This window comes from Nothobranchius furzeri, chromosome 7 (assembly GCF_043380555.1).
Source record: "Nothobranchius furzeri strain GRZ-AD chromosome 7, NfurGRZ-RIMD1, whole genome shotgun sequence".
NCBI lineage: Eukaryota > Metazoa > Chordata > Actinopteri > Cyprinodontiformes > Nothobranchiidae > Nothobranchius > Nothobranchius furzeri.
Genome location: NC_091747.1, coordinates 35,779,272 through 35,799,394, shown reverse-complemented (window position 1 = coordinate 35,799,394; position 20,123 = coordinate 35,779,272). Strand labels below are relative to the sequence as shown.

Here is a 20,123-nt window from a genome sequence, read left to right as displayed (position 1 = left end):
TTTTCAATACGGAGACATGCGTGATGCGTCTAAAATCCGCACCTGCTCAGCCATTGTGGAAATTAAACTAACAAGATGAATAACATTAAATTATTTTAGGCACAGACAACATCCCCCACACTTTTGAAAAGCTTGCAACGCGACTGGGTGGTCCACAGTATCAAAAGCTGCTGAAAGGTCGAGCAAGAGCAGTAATGCCGACCAGGGGTGTCAAACTCATTTTAGCTCAGGGGCAACATTGAGGAAAATCTAGTCCCAAGTGGGTCGGACCGGTAAATTAAAAACAACTTTAGATTGTTTTCTTTGGTTGAATACAATCAATATAAAACAAAGCTGGAGCCTGAGGACAGTGTATCCAAAATAGTACAAGTACAACATCACTATTAATAAAACACCTAAAGTGTACTTGAAACTTTGAAAAAATAAAAAAAATTAAATTCCTCAGTGATTCAAAGAGCTTACAGATCACATGGCTAAATCAGTTTCATGCAGCACTTTAAGTTAATTTGACTCATTTTACTTTACATCTTTTAACTTTCACCAGAGCATCAATATCAGGAGTCACATCCTGAGTGGCAGTCAACTTCAGGATGTGATTCAAGTTCTTGTGTGTGAGCCTTGAGCGCAGCTTTGTTTTATTTATACTCATTACAGAGAAAACTTGCTCACACAGATAAGTGGTTCCAACCTCTGCAAGTCTATTATTTCAAGTTGGATGCTGGCGGGGAGATGAGAGGGATTCACGGTGAATGGGGAGCAAAAAATTTGGAAGTCCTTTTGAAGTTCACCAAAAATCTGAAAGCGTAGCTCAAACTCCCTCAACAGTCCCGCTATTTTATCTTTGAACCGCTACATGTTAGGACGCACACACTTTTTTCAGTGTGGACTCTCCGGGGATTATTTTGAGCTGAGAGGTGCAGAGCTCTGATCGTTGACGTGCTCCAGACAGATGCGTCCTGAGCACGGCCACAGTAACATTCTCAAAGTGTCGCCACCGCAAAAACAAATTTAACACACGATCGTTCATGCCGGCTCATTTCCTTTTATGTTTTCTGTCTTTCATTTGTGCCCGATGCGTTTCGCTGCTGTGGAGCGGCGCGCACTCCGCTGTTTTTGCGGTCGGTAGATCTTTTAGAACTGCAGTTCAAAGGTAACTCATAAGGTGAATATATATGAACCCAGGTAGCAGTTTTTCTTTAGGATTGAGATGAGATGCAGGAAGATAATAAACAGGCAGGACAGAAAAAGAGTCAAATAAAAACAAGTTAGTTTTTGTACCTGCTGGTTGCAACAAACAGACACCATTGAAGGTAATCAGAAGTGAGGAACAGAAAATTAAATAATTATTTTAATGTTTTGAGCAGCAGGAACTCTGAGAGGCTGCAGGCGCATCAGTGAGTTTGCAGCCGCTGCGCAGGGGGAGGGGGGGAGGGCTGAAGCAGGGGGAGGGGGAGGGGAGAGGGCTGAAGCAGGGGGAGGGCTGAAGAAACAAACTACCGTTGTTAAAAGAGACGTGTGTTAACTTAGAAAATGTTTAATTTAAACAACTCGCTTGCTTAACACAATGCCTATTCCACCATCTAGTGGATGTATTGGGAACAGCAGTTTTTTATAGAAAATTTTGAGTTTATTTTCACTCTGCATCGTAAAGTATGAAAATAAAGTTTACACAACCATCTCGGGGGCCAGAGTTAATCCGTTTGCGGGCCAGATTCGGCCCGCGGGCCGCATATTTGACACCCTGCCTTAGACCTATATGGGCTTTTAAAGACAGAACATGTTTAAACACCAGCTGTTACAGTTCAAATGGGACCCTGCCTGCTGCACCAGAATCTGGCCAAAGCTATTTTTAGCATTTTAGCTACTTAGCTAGTAACAAGGCTGGTCGAGTTTGTTGAAAGAGGTGATACTTAGAAGCAGACGTAGAGCCGACTCACCTAGCCTGGGTTTTAGTTTTAGTTTCCACATCAAACTGCAGGATGGCACTTTTAAGTTAACAGCAGTTTAAATGTACTGTGTCCTTGTGAGAATGCTGTCAAATTGCTTTACTACAGTTTAAATAAACCGATACTAGCAACAAAACCTCACCAGGTAAACCAAAGGGTATGTGCTAGTTCCGGTATCTCACTGGGTTGCTACCATCATCGTTTCTCCATAAAAAACATAAAAAATTAAGGTGGATGCCAATATTGAATGACCGCCCCACCACACACACACACCACCACCACCACCAGCTCAATCACCTTATTAACTGGGTCTATTTTTCCTGTCATCATAAAAAGCACAGCTATCTTCTAACGTATTCTTGTTCCTTGACAGGAGTCTACACCTTTGGCCTCTTCACTGTCGACATCTTTGTCAACGCAGGGCAGGTGGTGACAGGAAACCTAGCACCCTACTTTCTGACCGTGTGTAAACCAAACTACACTGCGCTGGGCTGCCAACAGGCCCTACGCTACATCAGCCACCAGGAAGCTTGCACAGGAAACCAGGATGACATCCTGCGGGCCCGCAAGACCTTCCCCTCCAAGGAGGCAGCTCTCAGTGTCTATGCTGCTCTCTACCTGGCTGTGAGTTTATTTACCTACACCCTACATATTTTTGGTCCAGTGCATAATACGTTGGTTCGTTATATTTAAGTGCAGTGGTCTCTAGAAGGTTTGAGTGCCTTGTAAGTCGTACTCTGGGGAAGAAAAGCCCAGAAGCACCTGAATCAGCACAGAGAATTCAGCTGGAGGACAAAGTACCGTAGCTTCACACGGCAGGACTTACGAGTCTGATATTTGGTCACCTTGCCTCTGATTGGCTAACAGCAACACAATTCTACCACTGACTCCATTTGCTTTGCAGCATTGATGTTTCACCTACAAATAACACAGTGGAGGAGTTCTGCTATGTAGTGTATTTGCTAATGCTAATGGTTAGTTTCTGCTAGCCGAGATGGTCTCTGCTGTTTCCTGGATGCTAGGCGAACAACAGCCTTCCCCATCGTGAGTCTGGGTGAGTGAGTGCTTGCTGGTTTCAGTCATCTAACGGCTGGGACTACTCACTTGAAGAGATCAACTAGAGGAGCTGAGGTAGTTAACATAAACAGCTTGTTCTCCAGCATCTAAGGTGTACTCTCAGTGGCAGGGCTGAGACAGAACAATAATGGAGAGGCATCTTGCAGAAAGCGCCCATCACACACCCAGAACACCCAGAACAAAACATGTAGAGTTAGTGGCAGACATCCAAGAACGAGTCCCATGTACAAAAACTTGGATTACACCAGATCCTGACATTATCCACACCTCCTGACTCCAGAAGGTGACAGATAAACACCTGCAGCACAGATGAACCAGTGACTTATTGAAAGACGCCCCTCAGAGTGGATGACCCAAAGCTGGACAATCAGAAAGAGCCAATCACATGCGTCTATACAACATGGAACCTCCTCTCAACCATCATGATACTTACCCAAATCACGAGTTAAAGTTTGGGGTCTAACCCTTAACATCTAAAGTTCAGTCTAAATGGTCACCCTTCATGGACTTTCAGGTCTTCTGTTGACTTGAGGAAATCAATAATTGGAATTTTTTTAAGCAGCTGCTTTTATTCTGTGTTTAAAGACGACGACTCGTGGCAGGTGGTCGAGGATTTAAGTGCCTGTCTCAAAACTGCAGGGTTGTGGGATCGAGTCCCGCCCAGTCTGATGCTGTCGTTATGTTCTTGAGCAAGACACTCAACCCACCTTGACAGCTGGTGGTGGTTAGAGGTACGGATGGCGCCTGTGCTCGGCAGCCTCGCTTCTGTCAGTGACCCCCAGGGTCGCTGTGGCTATGTTGCAGCTGACAACAGAATGTGTGTGTGTGTGTGTGTGTGTGTGTGTGTGTGTGTGTGTGTGTGTGTGTGTGTGTGTGTGTGTGTGTGTGTTGTAAAGTGCTTTGGGGGGTTGTAGAACCCTAGACAGCACTATACAAATACAGGTTATCTACCATTGAAAGTCCTACTGTCACATCAGGTCTTGGTTCCTCCTGGTTTGAGGTTTTCCTGTATGAGCCATAAATGACTCTGGGCGTGATGGGGGAGCAGGTTGCTTCTGTTATCTAGGTCATTTAGTGTGGCTATTGAATGTGCATACAGTTCACACACACACACACACACACACACACACACACACACACACACACACACAGACACACACACACACACACACACACACACACACACACACACACACACACACACACACACACACACACACACACACACACACACACACAGCTCTGAGGAGACAAAGATCACTCCTTGTGGTCATTTTCCAATCAGTGTTTGGTTTTATGGGTCAAACAAGCTCTGAGCTGCTGATGTTGCTTGTTTCTGATGACCAGAAAACATTTTAAATATGGCTGAGGAACTGCATTTTGATTCTGCTTCTGCTGGTCAGGGTTAGCAGTCACTGGGACTCGGAGAGTAACATGTATGTTTTGTTGCATCTGTGTTTTACACACTTCTGTCTGAACTCTTTCATATGTATCAAAAAGATTTCCTGACTTCAGAGGTCTTTATAGTATCTGCTCCTGGAGAAGGTTTCTACATATTCAGCAAATACTTGTGGTGGTCCTAAACTCTGAGGTAAAAGCTTATCCACAGAACAAAGGTGCAGTAATCAGAAACCCAAGCAGTCACACTTTATTAGAGTGAATACACACTGAGCTGATTCTGAAACAACAAATGTGTCTCATTAATAACAGATCTGGCCTTGATTCAGAGCCAGTGGAGTAAAATGGATGCGCAGAAAGGAGGTGGAGGAGGGGCCGAGTCTTTGTTGTTGGCTCTGATCTCATGTTGAGGCTGCAGAATGCCTCCGAGGACCTAAATGTGTTCTTCACTTGAGTGTAAAATCTCCTCCAAAGCCAGATCAAATGTAGCTCATTTTCTTTCCAATTAATTAATTCCTTCACTTGTTATTTTTCAGTAAATCCTGCTCTTCCTCCCTTAGCTCATGGTGCAGAAATATGCTGTGTGTCTATTTATAGTTTTCTTTTATCAGTGAATCTGTATTTTTATATTGCTGTTCTCCAGAACACGGCTGCTGTAGTAACAGCCCATGATTAACATGTGTTCCTGACTCCTGACAGAACCAGAACCACTGGAAGCCTATTGGGCTTTTATAAGCGAGAACAACAGCTGATTTTCTCTTGGCACAAGTCATAAAGATCACATTTTTAATCTAACCCAGTAGTTTGGTTCTTGTTGCCATGGTTACAAGGTTAGGATCAGCAAAGTAGAGGAAGTTTTTACAGATTGTATTGTAGTAAATAAAGGACCAAACATCTGACTGAGTTTCTGTTACACAAAATGATTTTTCTTCTTTTTTTCTACTTCTGATAAGAATCCGTGTAATTCTGCAATCCTGTCCACTTTATTAGGTCCACCTCACTAGAAACTGGTCGAACCCCTTTCTACTTTTAGAGTCTCTTTAATTCTTGTTTTCGTGGATCTAACTGTAATGGAGACCAGGAGATGGGACCGGGAGATGGAGAAAGAATCAGCACGCCAGGACCAAAGATGGAAGAGTATGCAACATCAGTTTCAGCAACTCCAGACCCAAGTGAGGAACTGGAGAGTAACAGCAGCATGATGGTGACAACATGGGGAACCTTCATGGCTATGATGAGGAAGGAGACCACCCTGACGAAGGACCAAGCCAGGTGATGTTCCAGCCACCAGCGACCCAGAGGGATCTGAAGCTGCTTCCGCTAACCTCTGATGATGACATTGAGCACTTTCTAACAACTTTTCAAAGGATGGCTCAGGTCTGCCACTGGCCTCGAGAGGAGTGGGCTGTCCGACTGGTTCCTCTACGTACCGGGAAAGCACGGAGTGCGTACGTTCTGATGGACATTGCTGATTCTCACAGATACGACAAGGTTAAAGATGCCATTCTCACCAAATGTGAAATAACCGCCGACACCTACAGGAGGAGGTTTCGATCCCTGGACATTCATCAGGGTGAGACACCAAAGAACTATATGTTCGACTCAAGGACTTGTTTTACAAGTGGGTCAAACCAGAGCAGTCCACAGTGAAGGATGTTTCAGAACTGATGATCATGGAGCAGTTTTTGAGGATGGTGAATCCTGATTTGGAAGTGTGGATCCGAGAACGAGCCCCAGAGTCTGCATAAAAAGTGGCAAGTTTGGCTGAGGTCTTTCTATCAGCGAGGACGGGTGCCAGAAGAACCAACTTTGGGCGTAACAACTTCTTCCTGCAGAGAAGTTAAGTCTGATGGGGTTGAAAGGGGTGGTGGTGCAGCTCAGGCTAGGAATTATTCAAGTAACAGATCATTTCCTGTAGCTAAACCAAATCCGGCTAAACGAGTATTTTCATTGTCAAAGCAAGATGTGAGGTGTTTTCAATGTAACAGGATAGGTCATACACAGTATACATGTCCTGCCACTACACAGAGTAAACCCTCCCTTTTGTGTTCAGTCCCAAGACCAACTTCTCCATCCCTTGTTCATGAACCTGCCCGAACAGTACCTGTGCTAGTAAATGGTCAGCGTGAAGTAGCTTTATTAGACACGGGAAGCTTTAAGTCCATGGTCCTTTCCAGTTTGGTGCCAAGAGAGTTGTGGGGTGATGCTAAAACAAAAATAAGTTGCATTCATGGTGATGAGATGGAGTATCTGGTAGCAGAGGTTAACTTGACTATAGGAGGTCAAACATTTTTATTACCGGTGGCATTAGCTCCAAGGCTGCCTTATGCTGTCATTTTGGGTCTAGATGTTCCCACTCTGCCTGACTTGGTGTCCAGTATAGTTTCTGATCTGACTTTTGCAGATGGTCAGGAAGCTGCAGGGTTACAAAAAGTAGTCTCCATGGCTAATCCGGAACCTCCTGCTCCCCTGTGTAGTCTGGTTACTACTAGAGCACAGAAAGCACAAAACCCAACTTCAGGACTTGCCATTCTATGATGTTGAATTGGAAGCAGGTTCAGTAAAGCCAGCAAAATCTAGAGCTCAAAGGAGAAAGGAAAAGTTTTTAGCGTCACCCAAACCAGACGTGGAAGAACGGAGTAAGCCCTGCTCTTCACTTGACTTTGACATTCCTTCTGATATATCTGCACATCAGAGGTCAGACCCAACATTAAAACCATGGTTTGATAAAGTAACAGAGGGGGAGGGACAGACACATGGCAAAGTAGACATTTTGGAAGAGGCAACTTATGCTGTGAGGAAAGGTGTCCTTTATCAGATTAAAGGTAAAACGGAATCCATTGCTTTACCACAGCAGCTGAGACAAAAAGTGATGGAAATTGGTCATTCTGTCCCTTGGGCTGGGCATCTTGGATTTCAGAAATCCCTCCACAGAGTAGCAAGTCGGTTTGTGTGGCCAGGCATGTACACTCAGGTTCAACAGTTCTGTTCTTCATGCCACACATGTCAGTTGACATCTAACAGAGGTGTTAACCGAGCCCATCCACAGCCTTTACCAATTATAGAAACACCTTTTCACACAATAGGAATGGATGTGGTAGGTCCATTAGAGAAGAGTTCCTCTGGCAACTGTAACATTCTAGTGATTTGTGATTATGCTACAAGATACCCTGAAGCTTTTCCGTTAAGATCTGTGAAGGCTAAACAAGTAGCTAATTGCTTACTGCAACTGTTTTCACGTGTAGGCATTCCTAATGAAGTCCTTACCGACTGTGGGACTAACTTTCTGTCAAAACTGTTAAAGCAGATTTATCAGCTGTTAGGTGTAAAGGGTATAAAAACCACCCCATACCACCCCCAGTCAGACGGACTGGTTGAACGTTTTAACCAAACGCTGAAAAATATGCTACGCAAGTTTGTTTCAGAGACTGGTGCAGATTGGGACAAATGGCTGCCCTATATGCTCTTTGCATATTGTGAAGTTCCACAAGCCTCAACGGGATTCTCCCCATTCGAACTGTTATATGGACGACAGGTGAGGGGGCCTCTAGATCTTCTAAAGGAGCAATGGGAGAGCCCAAGCCCATCTGGAGAGAATGTAGTCTCCTATGTGATAAAAATGAGGGAGAAACTTGAACAAATGGCTGTGCTGGCGCAACAAAACATGAAAATAGCTCAAACCAAGCAGAAGGCCTGGTATGACAAAAATGCCAGAGAGGAGTTTTCATCCTGGACAGCAAGTGTTGTTACTGCTTCCCACCACTGACAGTAAGCTTCTTGCTAAATGGCAGGGACCATATAAGATCACAAGATGTATTGGGAAGCTTAATTATGAACAGTTTTTGCCTGAAAGGAAGAAAAAACATCAAACCTTCCATGTGAATCTTCTGAAGCAGTACCACAGTGCACAGCCCCAGTCTGCCATGTCATCTGCTTCACAGCCATCTCAACCGGAGCCATTGGAACAGGAGAAGCCCACAGAGACAGTGTTGCCTCAACTCTTTGTGTGTGTGTGGTGGAAGATGACGAGGAAGGTGAGCTATTCTTCCCTGCCAGTGCTTCGGAACCAGCTTCACTTCTCCTCTCTTATCTCCAGCCAGCTCAGCAAGAGGGTTTAAAGCCTCTACTGGATCCAGAGTTGTTTCAGGAAAAGCCTGGCTTCACCAATCTGATTCAACACAAGGTTCACCTCAGAGATGATGCAGCGCCCCGTAGGAAGTTCTATAGGACCCCAGAGCGTCTTGTCCCACAACTCAAGAAGGAAATTGAGTTCATGTTGCAGCTGGGGATTATCGAGCCTTCAATGAGTGAATGGTGCAGTCCAGTGGTGCTAGTGCCCAAGAAAGATGGCACTTTGAGATTTTGCATTGATTTCAGGTATCTTAAAGCTGTCTCTAAATTTGATCCCTATCCAATGCCTCGCATCGATTAACTTTTGGAGAGAGTCGGGAGATGCAATTTCATCACAACCTTGCATCTGCATGGAGGCATATTCTATATTCTGAGCTGTTCATATTTATGCCTTGCAAAATTGAGTCTTGTCATACCATTTGTGCCAGCGGTTCAATAAAAAGGTTAAACAGGCTCGGACTAACCGGGCAGCCCTGGCGACATCCTCGTCTTAAATGTATGGGTTTAGATAAACTTCCATTTACTTTGATTCTTGCTATAGGATTTGTGTACAAAGTTTTAATAGTGTTAATAAAATCCTGATGATAGCCCAACCTTTCCATAACTTTATAGAGAAAATTCCAACCAACAGAGTCAAAAGCTTTCTCTGCGTCCATACTAGTGTAAGTAAGATAGCCTGTGATTTTTGCTTTTGTATGTGTTCTATGATGTGAAGGGTCCTCCTTATATTATCCTGTGTCTGCCTTCCTGAAATAAACCCGGTCTGGTCCTCTTCGATCAAGAATTCCATGCCCTCTTCCAATCTTTTTGCTAGTATAGTTGTGAAAATCTTCTAATCTTGATTTAAAATGCTGACAGGTCTATAGGATCCGCACTGGGTCAAATCCTTGCCATCTTTTGGAATCATTGAGATTATGGCTTCCCCCCAAGATGGGGGCAGGAAACCCTCCTTGAGAGTATAGTTAAAACTTCTTACTAACATTGGAATCAGTTGTTCTCTCATTGATTTATACCATTCTCCAGGAAACCCATCGGGACCCGCGCTCTTTGACGGCTTTAGAGAGGAAATGACCTTGTCTATTTCTTCCTCAGTTGTAGGTTTGGTTAATGTTTCATTATGTATCTTGCCAAGAGAGGGTAGGTCTAATTGACCCAAAAAGTTGTCCATTGTACAACTATCAACTATGGCTGGTCGTATAAGTTCTGATAAAAAGTTTCAAAGGCTTTCCATATTCTGTCTGGGTCATATTCTAATTGTTTGGTTATAGGGTCTCTGATTTTGTAAATACTGGCATCTGATTGCTGTTTGCGCAGTCTCCAGGCAAGTGTTTTAGAGGCTTTGGCTCCCGCTTCATAATATCTTAGCTTCGTAAATCTAAGTTTCTTTTCTATTTCCTCACTGTAAAATGTATCGATTTGTTGCCGGAGTGTTCTCATTTTTATCAGTGGTTGATGATTTTTTGTTTCACTATGCTGCTTTTCCAGTTCCATAAGTTGTTCCTGCGCATTGGTTAATTTCCTCATTTTCTCTTTTTTAGCGGTAGCAGTTTCTGATATTATGAAGCCTTGTAAGACTGCTTTAGAAGCATCCCATGGTATAGCAGGGTTTACAGTACCTTCATTATTTTCTAAATATGTTTGTAAGTGCTGTTTCATTCTCTCTTCAAGTCGAGTCATTCAGTAGGCCAACGTTCAGTCTCCATGATGTTGATTTGTGGCTCTATCCAGGTGCAATTTTAGATACACTGTGGAGTGGCCTGATAGGTCTCTTGAGTGATTTCACATTCTGTATTCTGTCTCTTTCACTTTTGTACATAAGTAAGTGATCTGTTCTAGAGTGAACATTGTGTCTATGTTAATAGAATGTGTATTGTTAACCATATTTGTGAAAGTCCCTCCAGATATCTAATATACCTAAATCTTCGATTCTCCTTTTGAACCATGTTTCAATATTTGTAAGCTTTCTCTTGTTATTCGTAGTATCTAATTTTGAAAAAATCACATTGAAATCCCCTGCGCAAATCACAATTCCTAAGGCTCGTGATGTCATCAACTCTAGGATTTTCTTGAAAAAATTCTTTTTCTACCTGGTGGTGCATAGACGTTCAGTAAGGTAACCTCCTTTCCATCTATCCTGCCATTGACCATGACATACCTGCCATCATAATCTTTCGATTCTGACTGGAATTCAAAGTGAACAGAGTTAGGAATCAATATGGCCACACCATACACGTGTCTCTCTCTGCACCTTAGCTCGCTCCCAGGGGAAAGTCAGTTCCTCTGGTCCTCTCCGCGTGGGCGTCAGTTGTACGGGGAAGTCCTTTGTATGCAAGTCCTCCGCGGCTTGGTCTGCATTGTTATAGGTGACTGTCTCAAAGTCTAGAAACACACGCAGCCTGGTCATAGTCATGTGGAAACGAATCCCTCGTTGTTTTAACATCTTTTTCATAGGCAAGTATTCTCTCCTCTTGTCCATCACGTCTGTGGCATAATCATGGTCGAAAAAAACCCTCTCCCCATCGACACATATCTTCTTCTTCCAGGTGGCACTGATAATCTTCTCTGTTGTGATTTGAAGTTGTATATTTATACACTGTAATTAGATAATTTAATTATCTGATTTTGTATATTTATACACCTTAATTAAATCTAAGTAATCAATCAGAAGTGGTTGTTTTTATCATCAGGGAGTTTACTTAAACACTCTGTATTGACTGAGAGACAAGAAAAGATAGAGAGTTGGGATTGTTTAAGAATCTTTAATTTCTATAATTATAAATTCTTAAAATCTACCAGGACTATCTCAATGATGAATGCATATGGATTTAGATGTTTCGTGTTGGTGTGTGTGTGTGGGTTTTGTTCAGAATCTCTAGGCTGAGTAGCGAATCTGGTTTGTTATGACTAGGCTACCACGAGGCTTCAGAAGCTGATGACATGAGCCGCCATATTGCCACGTACCGTAGATGGAGTCTCCCGTGTAGATCAGGAATTGCCAGGTTCTAAGACATCGGTTGTACTGGAGCTGGTGAAACAGCGGTCGCAGCACACAACGCCCGTCTGAGGATGACTCCGGTAGTAGTCGGCAGGCGTCGGCAAGTTCACTCTTATTTTGAAAGAACGTAGTCTCGTTGGTACAAACGACGGAAATCTCCAGCTTGAACAGTTCTCAGCTTAAAACAGGAAATACAGATGGCCAGCCTGTATTCCTCTTTGCGGTGATGGATTGAGAGCTGGTGGAAAACAATGTTGAGAGTATGATGTAACTCCTTGGAGCTCGGATCGAACAGAGCTGATGTCAACGTGGAACTTAACGTGGAACTCAATATAAAATGGCGTTGTCTTCTTTTATATCTCCCAGTTGTTTACCAATCTTAGTAAACCGGATTGGACTACTTTCATAAACAAACCAGATTCTGCCCTACCACAGACGAAAGTTCTGATTGGTTGAAAACAATGTGTCATGCGTTTCCATGGTAATGCATATCAGTCTGTCTGGTGCAGCCCTGTTTATTCATTTAAACACATAACTCATGACATCTTTATTTCACAGATCATTCACCTGATTATTAATGATCAACAAATGCTTTGATTAGCGTATCACAAATAAAGTACTTTGATTAATCAATGGAAAACGTTCTTCTTCTGTTCTTCTGTCTCTTCTCCTGGAATGTAAACATACTGAACCAAGCGTCCGACCTTGGCGATGTTACTGTGTGAAGGGGCAGCTGTTAAGGGCAGACCATTATAAACTTCCTAACGCTACATCTCCTTTGTGGTATATTTTGAGAATTTCACAATGACTGACTGCGGGGGTGCACCGTTTTGTGGTCTGGGGGCCAGGGCTCTGTGCGCATGCTCTATCTCCAGTTTTGTGACTCCCGCACTCTCCGACAGCTCGTTTTTAAACAAGTTTTCCACAAAGTGTACCATGGAGGTCCTCTCGACACCCTCCTTCAGGGAGTATATGCGGATGTTATTTCGACTTGAATGGCCTTCGAGTTGAGCCACCTTAGCCTTTAAATCCTCCTGAATTTTCTTCATGTGTGCAAAGCATTCTTTTATGTCTACGCCAAGTGTCTCCACCGCGTCTATGCTATGCTCAGCTTCGTCCAGTCTCTGCAATGTAGCCTACATCTTCCCAGCCATATCCTCGACCATCTGCCGAAGCTCATTCCGTATCTCCCCCAAGCTGCTTTTTCACATCCTCTGAGAAATTGTGTTGAAAGTACTGCAGCTGTTGAGACAGTTTCTCATCCCATTCGGTCATACACTTGGCCATAGTGCCGTTGATGGCCTCTCGGATAGAGGTTAGCGAGGGAATCTCAGCTAGCTTAGCCTCCTCGTTGCCCGCATTCTCGAAGTCAAGCGGGTTTTCAGCCTTCTTCATACTCCTCAACGTCTTTCTGGAGGCCCCCCTTCTCCCCCCGGCATAGTTGCACGTCAAGAGTATTAAACAAAATCTCCTAGTTTAAAAAATGGGGGATTTTTGATTAGTCAATTTGGAGCTCACGTTTTATGCTGCCATCTTGTCCTGAGCGCCACCGGAAACCCCGGTTTGCTAGTTTTATTAATAATTTTAATGTATTTTTTTTCTGATTGGTCTTTGGTCATATTGCTTCCAGTAATTTTTTTGTTTTTTACTGCTGTGTTTCCTAAATGTGCTTCTGGTCCGATTTAATTTAATAACAAGCTGCATGTGAACAGAAACATGGCTGTTACTTCGTCTCTGATCAGTAAAGAGCTGAAGCACGCCTCACTGCTGTTTTAATCCAACAGGAAGTTTTGAGTGGACAAATGAAGTCTTACAACTTCAGCTGTTCGGTTTTCAGGACTTCTGATCCCACCGTTAGCTAAATTTCTATAGACTCACTGGTCACTTTAATGGGTGCACCTGTTCAACTGCTCACTAACGCAAATTAATAATGATCCAATCACATGTTGTCAGTCAAGACGACCCGCTGCAGTTCAAACCGAGCTTGAGAATGGGGAAGAAAGAAGATTTAAGTAACTTTGAACGTGGCATGGTTGTTGGTGCCAGATTATTGGTGTCTGATTATTGCGGAAACTGCTGATTTTCTGGGATACAGAGAATGGTCCGAAAAAGGGAAAATATCCAGTGAGTGGCGGTTTTAGGGGTGGAAATGTCTTGTTGATGCCAGAGGTCAGAGGAGAATGGCCAGACTGGTTTGAGCTGATAGAAAGAAAACCGTAACTCAAAAAATCTTTCGTTACAACCAAGGTATGCAGAAGAGCATCTCTGAATGTGAAACCTTGAGGCAGATGGGCTACAGCAGCAGAAGACCACACCAGGTGCCACTCCTGTCAGCTAAGAACAGGAAACTGAGGCTACAATTCTTACAGGCTCACCCAGATAGAAAAGTAGAAGATTGGAAAAATGTTGCCTGGTCTGATGAGTGTCGATTTCTGTTGTAACAATCAAATGGTAGGGTAAGAATTTGGCTTCAACAACATGAAATCATGGGTCCATCCTGCCTTGTATCAACGGTCCAGCCTGGTGGTGGTGTGATGGTAAGGGGGACATTTTCTTGGCACACTTTGAGCCCCTTAGTACTAACTGATCATCGCTGCAACGCCACAGCCTACCTGAGTATTGTTGCTGACCTTGTCCATGCCTTTATGACCACAGTGTACCCATCTTCTGATGCATACTTCCAGCAGGATAATTCACCATGTTAAAAGCTCAAATCATCTCAGAATAGTTTCTTGACAATGAGTTCAATGTACTCAAATGGCCTCCACAATCACCAGATCTCAGTCCAATAGAGCACCTTTGGGATGTGATGAAACAGGAGATTCACATCATGGATGTGCAGCCGACAAATCTGCAGTAACTGCATGATGCTATCATGTCAACATGGACCAGACTCTCTGAGGAATGTTTCCAGTACCTTGTTGAATCTATGCTATGAAGGATTAAGGCAGCTCTGAAGGCAAAAGGGGTCCAATCCAGTACTAGCAAGGTGCACCCAATAAAGTGGCCAGTGAGTGTATGTATGTATGTATGTATGTATGTATGTATGTATGTATGTATTTATGTATGTATGTATGTATACAGCAGGGAAAACAAGTATTTGACACATGAGCATTTTATCAGTAAGGGTATTTCTATGTGGGCCATTGACAAAAAATTTGTAGCAGATGTTGACATCAAGCCAAATATTCATTTTATACAAGGAAATCAGAAAATTTAGGTACCACCAGCCCCTCTGACTACTATCAGAAGGCAGCAGGGTGAAGTGTTTTGCCCACACACACAACAAATGACCCAGATAGTTCCTGGGTTTGAACCGGCAACCCCCTAGTAATAGGTTGAACTCCTAACCCCTGAACCACAGCTACCCATATTTTGTGAACAGATAAAACCTGTGAATGTTCTAATCCAGAGCTCTCTGTTTCCCTGTAGATGTACGTGACATGCACATTTCAGGCAAGGGGCACTCATCTGGTCAAACCAGTCTTGTCTCTGGGCTTCATGTGCCTGGCCTTCCTCACTGGTCTGAATCGTGTGGCTGAATATCGAAACCACTGGTCTGACGTCATCGCCGGCTTTATCATTGGAATGGCTATTGCCACCTTTCTGGTGAGACTCACCCTCTGACCAAATTCTACCCCAAAAATGAATGAATAACAATGCAATTGTTGTTTATATTTAGTGTAGCAGAAATCCACATTTTATATCCTCAGGTTAACTTTGTATGGATTTACACGGAAAAGAACAATAACATTTTCACACAAAAGGTTCTTTCACATTTAGCAGAAGAAAATAAAGAGGGGAATTTGAAACTGGCCCGCAGTTGGGCATTCTGGTTTTCTCCTACATTTTTCTCCCAGGAACGTAAATTTTACCATGTGACTTGTTAAGCCGGACATTATCAGGATTTGGTCTGTCTTACCTCAACCTGCCAATAACTGACTCTTCACCCCCCAGGCCAGGTGCTCTAAAACTTCTCAAGGGTCATTCTGGAAGATTCCAGGATCTCGTTTTATCAAAACCCTGGCATTTTTCTGTTTATCTATAATCAAAGAAGGTGTTTAGGTTGTTCACCCTTAAAATTGAAATCAAGGTGCTCTAAGTTAAAATCTTATCAGCCACAGACCTAAACTGTTTGTTTTGTGTTTTCTTTTATGTAAACCTCTGTCATTTGGTGTTTCTCCAGTTAAAATTCATGCTAATGGTTAAACTGTTCGGTTTTAAGACATGAATTTAATTTTTTCCCGTTTAAAGTAATTATTTGATTCTAAAGTGATACTTTTTGAGGCTTTATATGAATAACTGTGTTAAATTGTGGTCATGGATTTTCCATCTTGGAGAAGGTAGAGTTTATTTGGAAGAGCCACAGTGCCCTCCAGTGGTTTTTGAGTAAGATACAGGAGGGCGTGCCCAAAAGGTTATATAAGCACCCATCCAAACCTTGTGGCGGCAGTTTAAGAACAAAGGACACCTTAAGCTCATGCCCTGCGGGCTGTTTTCCATCTGGCCTAGCAGAACCTGGCGCTTTAAAGTAATTAGCTCTCAAAAGTAATGGTAAAAACTTAGAAGCAACGCCGTTGTTTTGTTTTGACTTCCTACGTGAAACCGGAAGTCTGAGTTTTCGTCAAGTTTTCATATTAAGAGTAAGAACAATTTGGAACAGTTTGATGATTCGGCGGTGTTTGGAATAATTTGGGCCCGCGATCTGAATTCCACGTTTCGAGGCCGCTGAAGTGAAGGAACCTAAAGTCCAGCCACACCCGGGGAACGAGATTCTCCTGAACCCCAGACACCGTTGACCTAAGCTGAGGTGCCAAAAAGTCCTACGGCCCCTGAAGGCCGCATTCAAGCTTATGGACTGGCTGAATTCCAGCCCTTAGGAGACCTCTTTGGCGACGGAGAAAAGGTCTGTGAATCATTTTCATCTGGCTGACTTTTCCTGCTAAGCCCGATTAGTGAATTCAGACTTAAACTTTTATGGCTTGTTATTTTCGATCCAAATTCTCGTTTATCTCTCAAGATTTATCTTCTTTCTCTGCTGTACACAAATCCTTATTCACACACCCACACACCCACACACACACACACCCACACACACACACACACACACACACACACACACACACACACACACACACACACACACACACACACACTCCTGTATTACACACTCACTTGTTCTCCTTACAGAAGTTATTCCTAATAATTACTGTATTCCTATGTGTCACCAAAGTTCCACTTTTATTATGGACTATTTATGTCATAGTACTGCCATAAAGCCTTGTGTTTATCCACTTACTTATTCTCATGCATGAAACAATAAGCTGTGTTTGGTTCTCTTTGTCAAGTGTAACAACTGATGTTTGTAATAAATTCACAAAACTTAAATCATGCCTGATTATTGCCTAGCGATCTCGAGAATATCCAGCATATTCTGACAAGAACTCAGCTTCAGATTAAAATGTGGTGTAAACTTTGAGAAGATATAAATATTAAGTCCAGTGTCCCAGTTCACACAGACAAAACTGGGTGGTGCCCCAATTATTTAATATAAATCATAAACAAGTTAAATCTACGCCACATTTGAAATATAAATATAAATGTATATGTATCGCTACATTAAAATATTAAGTGTTGTATTTGATCCAGTCTGCAGCACTAGAATCAGGTAAAGACAGAGGTGGTCAAGAGGGTACTTTCTATCATGTGTGAAGTATTTCCCAGTAGACACCCATGAAAGGACTGCACGAATCCCATGAATCTGTTAAATTTGTTAACAGAAAGAATAAGACTGGAGGGGGAGTTGCTGTATATGTGGACCAATATGACAACTGCAACTGACAACTTATTGGAATGTCTAACAACTGAAATTTGTAAAGAAAACCAGAAAAACATTTTAATCAGTTGTATCTACAGAGCACAAGGATCTGACATTCAGCAATTCAATTGGATTGAAGGGACATATTCAGGAACCAATCAGAAGGTTGTTTTCATTTGTGGCGATTTTAACATCGACCTGTTCAATCCTAGTAAACATAAACTTACAGACGAATTTACCAATATAATGTGCAGCCTAGTTTTATATCCGAGAATCACAAGACCAAGCAGAATTACATCCCATAGTGCCACTTTAATAGACATAATTTTTACTAACGATTTGGAAAGCAACACTACTAGTGGACTGCTGATTAATGATATCAGTGACCACCTACCAGTTTTTATTATTTATGACAGAAATGATAAGAGAAATCATTCAGTTATCAATCAGAAAACAGGAAAACATAAATGCATTAAAAATGATCTACTGCTTCAGAGCTGGGAAAAGGTATACAAAGAAAGGGACATTGACAAGGCATATGAGTCATTTTTACAAACATTCAGGTCCCTGTATGACAAAAACTGTCCAGTAATTCAGTTTAGTACAAAACAAAAACAAGCAGGTCAGCCATGGATGACAACGGGTTTAATAAATTCATGTAAAAAGAAAAATACACTGTACAGGGAATTTATAAAACAAAGAACAAAAGTATCAGAAAATAAATATAAAAAATATTTAAAAAATTAACAAACATTCTAAGGCAGTGTAAAAAATACTTTAGCAAGCAAGTGTATGATAATAGGAACAATATAAGAGGAACGTGGAAAATATTAAATGGCATCATTAAAAATAATGCTAGACAAAACTATCCGCAATACTTTATTGAAAATGATATCGTACAGGACAACACTAAGGATGTGGCCAATGGCTTCAATAAATTCTTTATAAACATCACACCAAAACTAGCAGCGACCATTCTAGAACCACAAACCTCTGAAAATTGGACCAATAATCTGATAGAGAGGAACTCTACGTCCATGTTCATCACAGCAGTAGAAGAACGGGAAGTCATTGATATTGTTAATAAATGCAGACATAAAACATCCACAGACTGTCATGATTTAGATATGAGCCCAACCATCTCAGGCCCTACTGCTTCATTTTCCTCTTTTTCCTCTGTCACTGAGAACTGTGTGTCCAAGCTTCTCACGTGCAGCCGCCCTACTACATGCCCACTTGATCCCATTCCAACTAAGCTGCTCCAAGCTTTTGCTCCTACAGTAGCCGCAGCAGTCACACATGTGATCAACGCATCACTGACATCTGGTACATTTCCCACCTCTCTCAAGCATGCTCAGGTTAAATCGCTGCTAAAAAAAACCCATCTCTTCCTCCAAATCATGTGGAGAACTACCGACCTATCTCTCTCCTCCCTTTTCTGTCCAAAATCATTGAAAAGGCGGCTTTCAAGCAGATCACAGAATACCTCTCACAAAACTGTCTGCTTGACCCTTACTAATCTGGGTTCAAAAAGGGCCACTCCACTGAAACTGCTCTGTTAGCAGTGACTGAATCCTTAAAAGAAGCTAGATTGACAGGCAAATCCTCCGTGCTTATCCTGCTCGACTTATCAGCTGCATTTGACACTGTCAACCATAGCTTCCTTTTGTCCACATTCTCTACCATGGGCATCACAGAGAAAGCACACACCTGGTTTGAATCGTACCTCACAGGACGATCATTCAGTGTGTCTTTGCTTGGACAATCCTCTACCGTGCACCAACTTGCCACAGGAGTCCCCCAGGGCTCTGTACTAGGACCTCTTCTCTTTGCCATGTACACCACCTCACTGGGTGAGATCATTCGATCACATGGCTTCTCCTACCACAGCTATGCAGACGACACCCAGCTCTATCTGTCATTTCCACCGGACGACCACACTGTCTCTGCACGAATATCAAACTGTCTCTCTGACATATCAAAATGGATGAAATCCCACCATCTCCAACTCAACTTCTCTAAAACTGAACTACTTGTCATCCCAGCAAAACCATCCATACAGCACAATATCTCAATCCAAAATGACTTCCTATCTCTGGCTCCTTCAAAGGCAGTTCGAAATCTGGGTGTTGTGATTGATGAACACCTGACCTTTAAAGCTCTTGTTGCCTCTGTTGCCCATTCATGCCGCTTTGCGCTGTATAACATATCAGACCATACCTAACACAACATGCCACCCAGCTCCTGTTGCAATCTACTGTCATCTCCCGCCTCGATTACTGCAATTCAAATTCAAAAAAACTTTAATCATCCCCGAGGGGCAATTGTTTCAGTACAGAAGAATTGGTACTGTGGTCATTCGCAAAAAGAGTTGCGCTACCGTTAATTAGATGAAAAGGGGATCACATGAGGATAAATTGGGGGAGGGAAAAAAAAAGAATACCAGAGTTGCGAGAGCAGCCCTATGGCGCTCAGCCACTGTAGCCACAGGTGTGAGGGAGATCCTGGGAGGAGCGCAGAGCACATTGACACCTGCAGGTTGATGACCTCGTCAGGCTGATGTCCACCAATCTGAAGGCGGGGGGGTAGGTCGGGTTTTCTTTTTCTTTTTATTTTTTTTTACCGTGTCCTGTCTGGCTGTGAAGCAAGCAGAATTGATGTCTGAATGCTGGTGACAAGCCTTACAGATTTATTCTCAGGTGGAGCATCAAAGCGTTTGCTTTTAATGTCACGCCTGATACTTAAAACTTTATTGTTA

At 42.7% G+C, this 20,123-nt stretch overlaps 1 protein-coding gene across 4 annotated transcripts in view; it reads left to right on the top strand.

Annotated features, from left to right (window-relative positions):
* plppr5b (phospholipid phosphatase related 5b) overlaps nucleotides 1–20,123 on the top strand; it is a 144,181-nt gene that overhangs the window by 64,538 nt on the left and 59,520 nt on the right. For all 4 annotated transcript variants that reach the window (XM_070553038.1, XM_070553039.1, XM_070553041.1 and 1 more), the window contains exons 5-6: nucleotides 2,320–2,570; nucleotides 14,980–15,156. In XM_070553038.1, coding sequence (XP_070409139.1) covers nucleotides 2,320–2,570; nucleotides 14,980–15,156 — 428 coding nt within the window. The remainder of the gene's footprint in view (nucleotides 1–2,319; nucleotides 2,571–14,979; nucleotides 15,157–20,123) is intronic.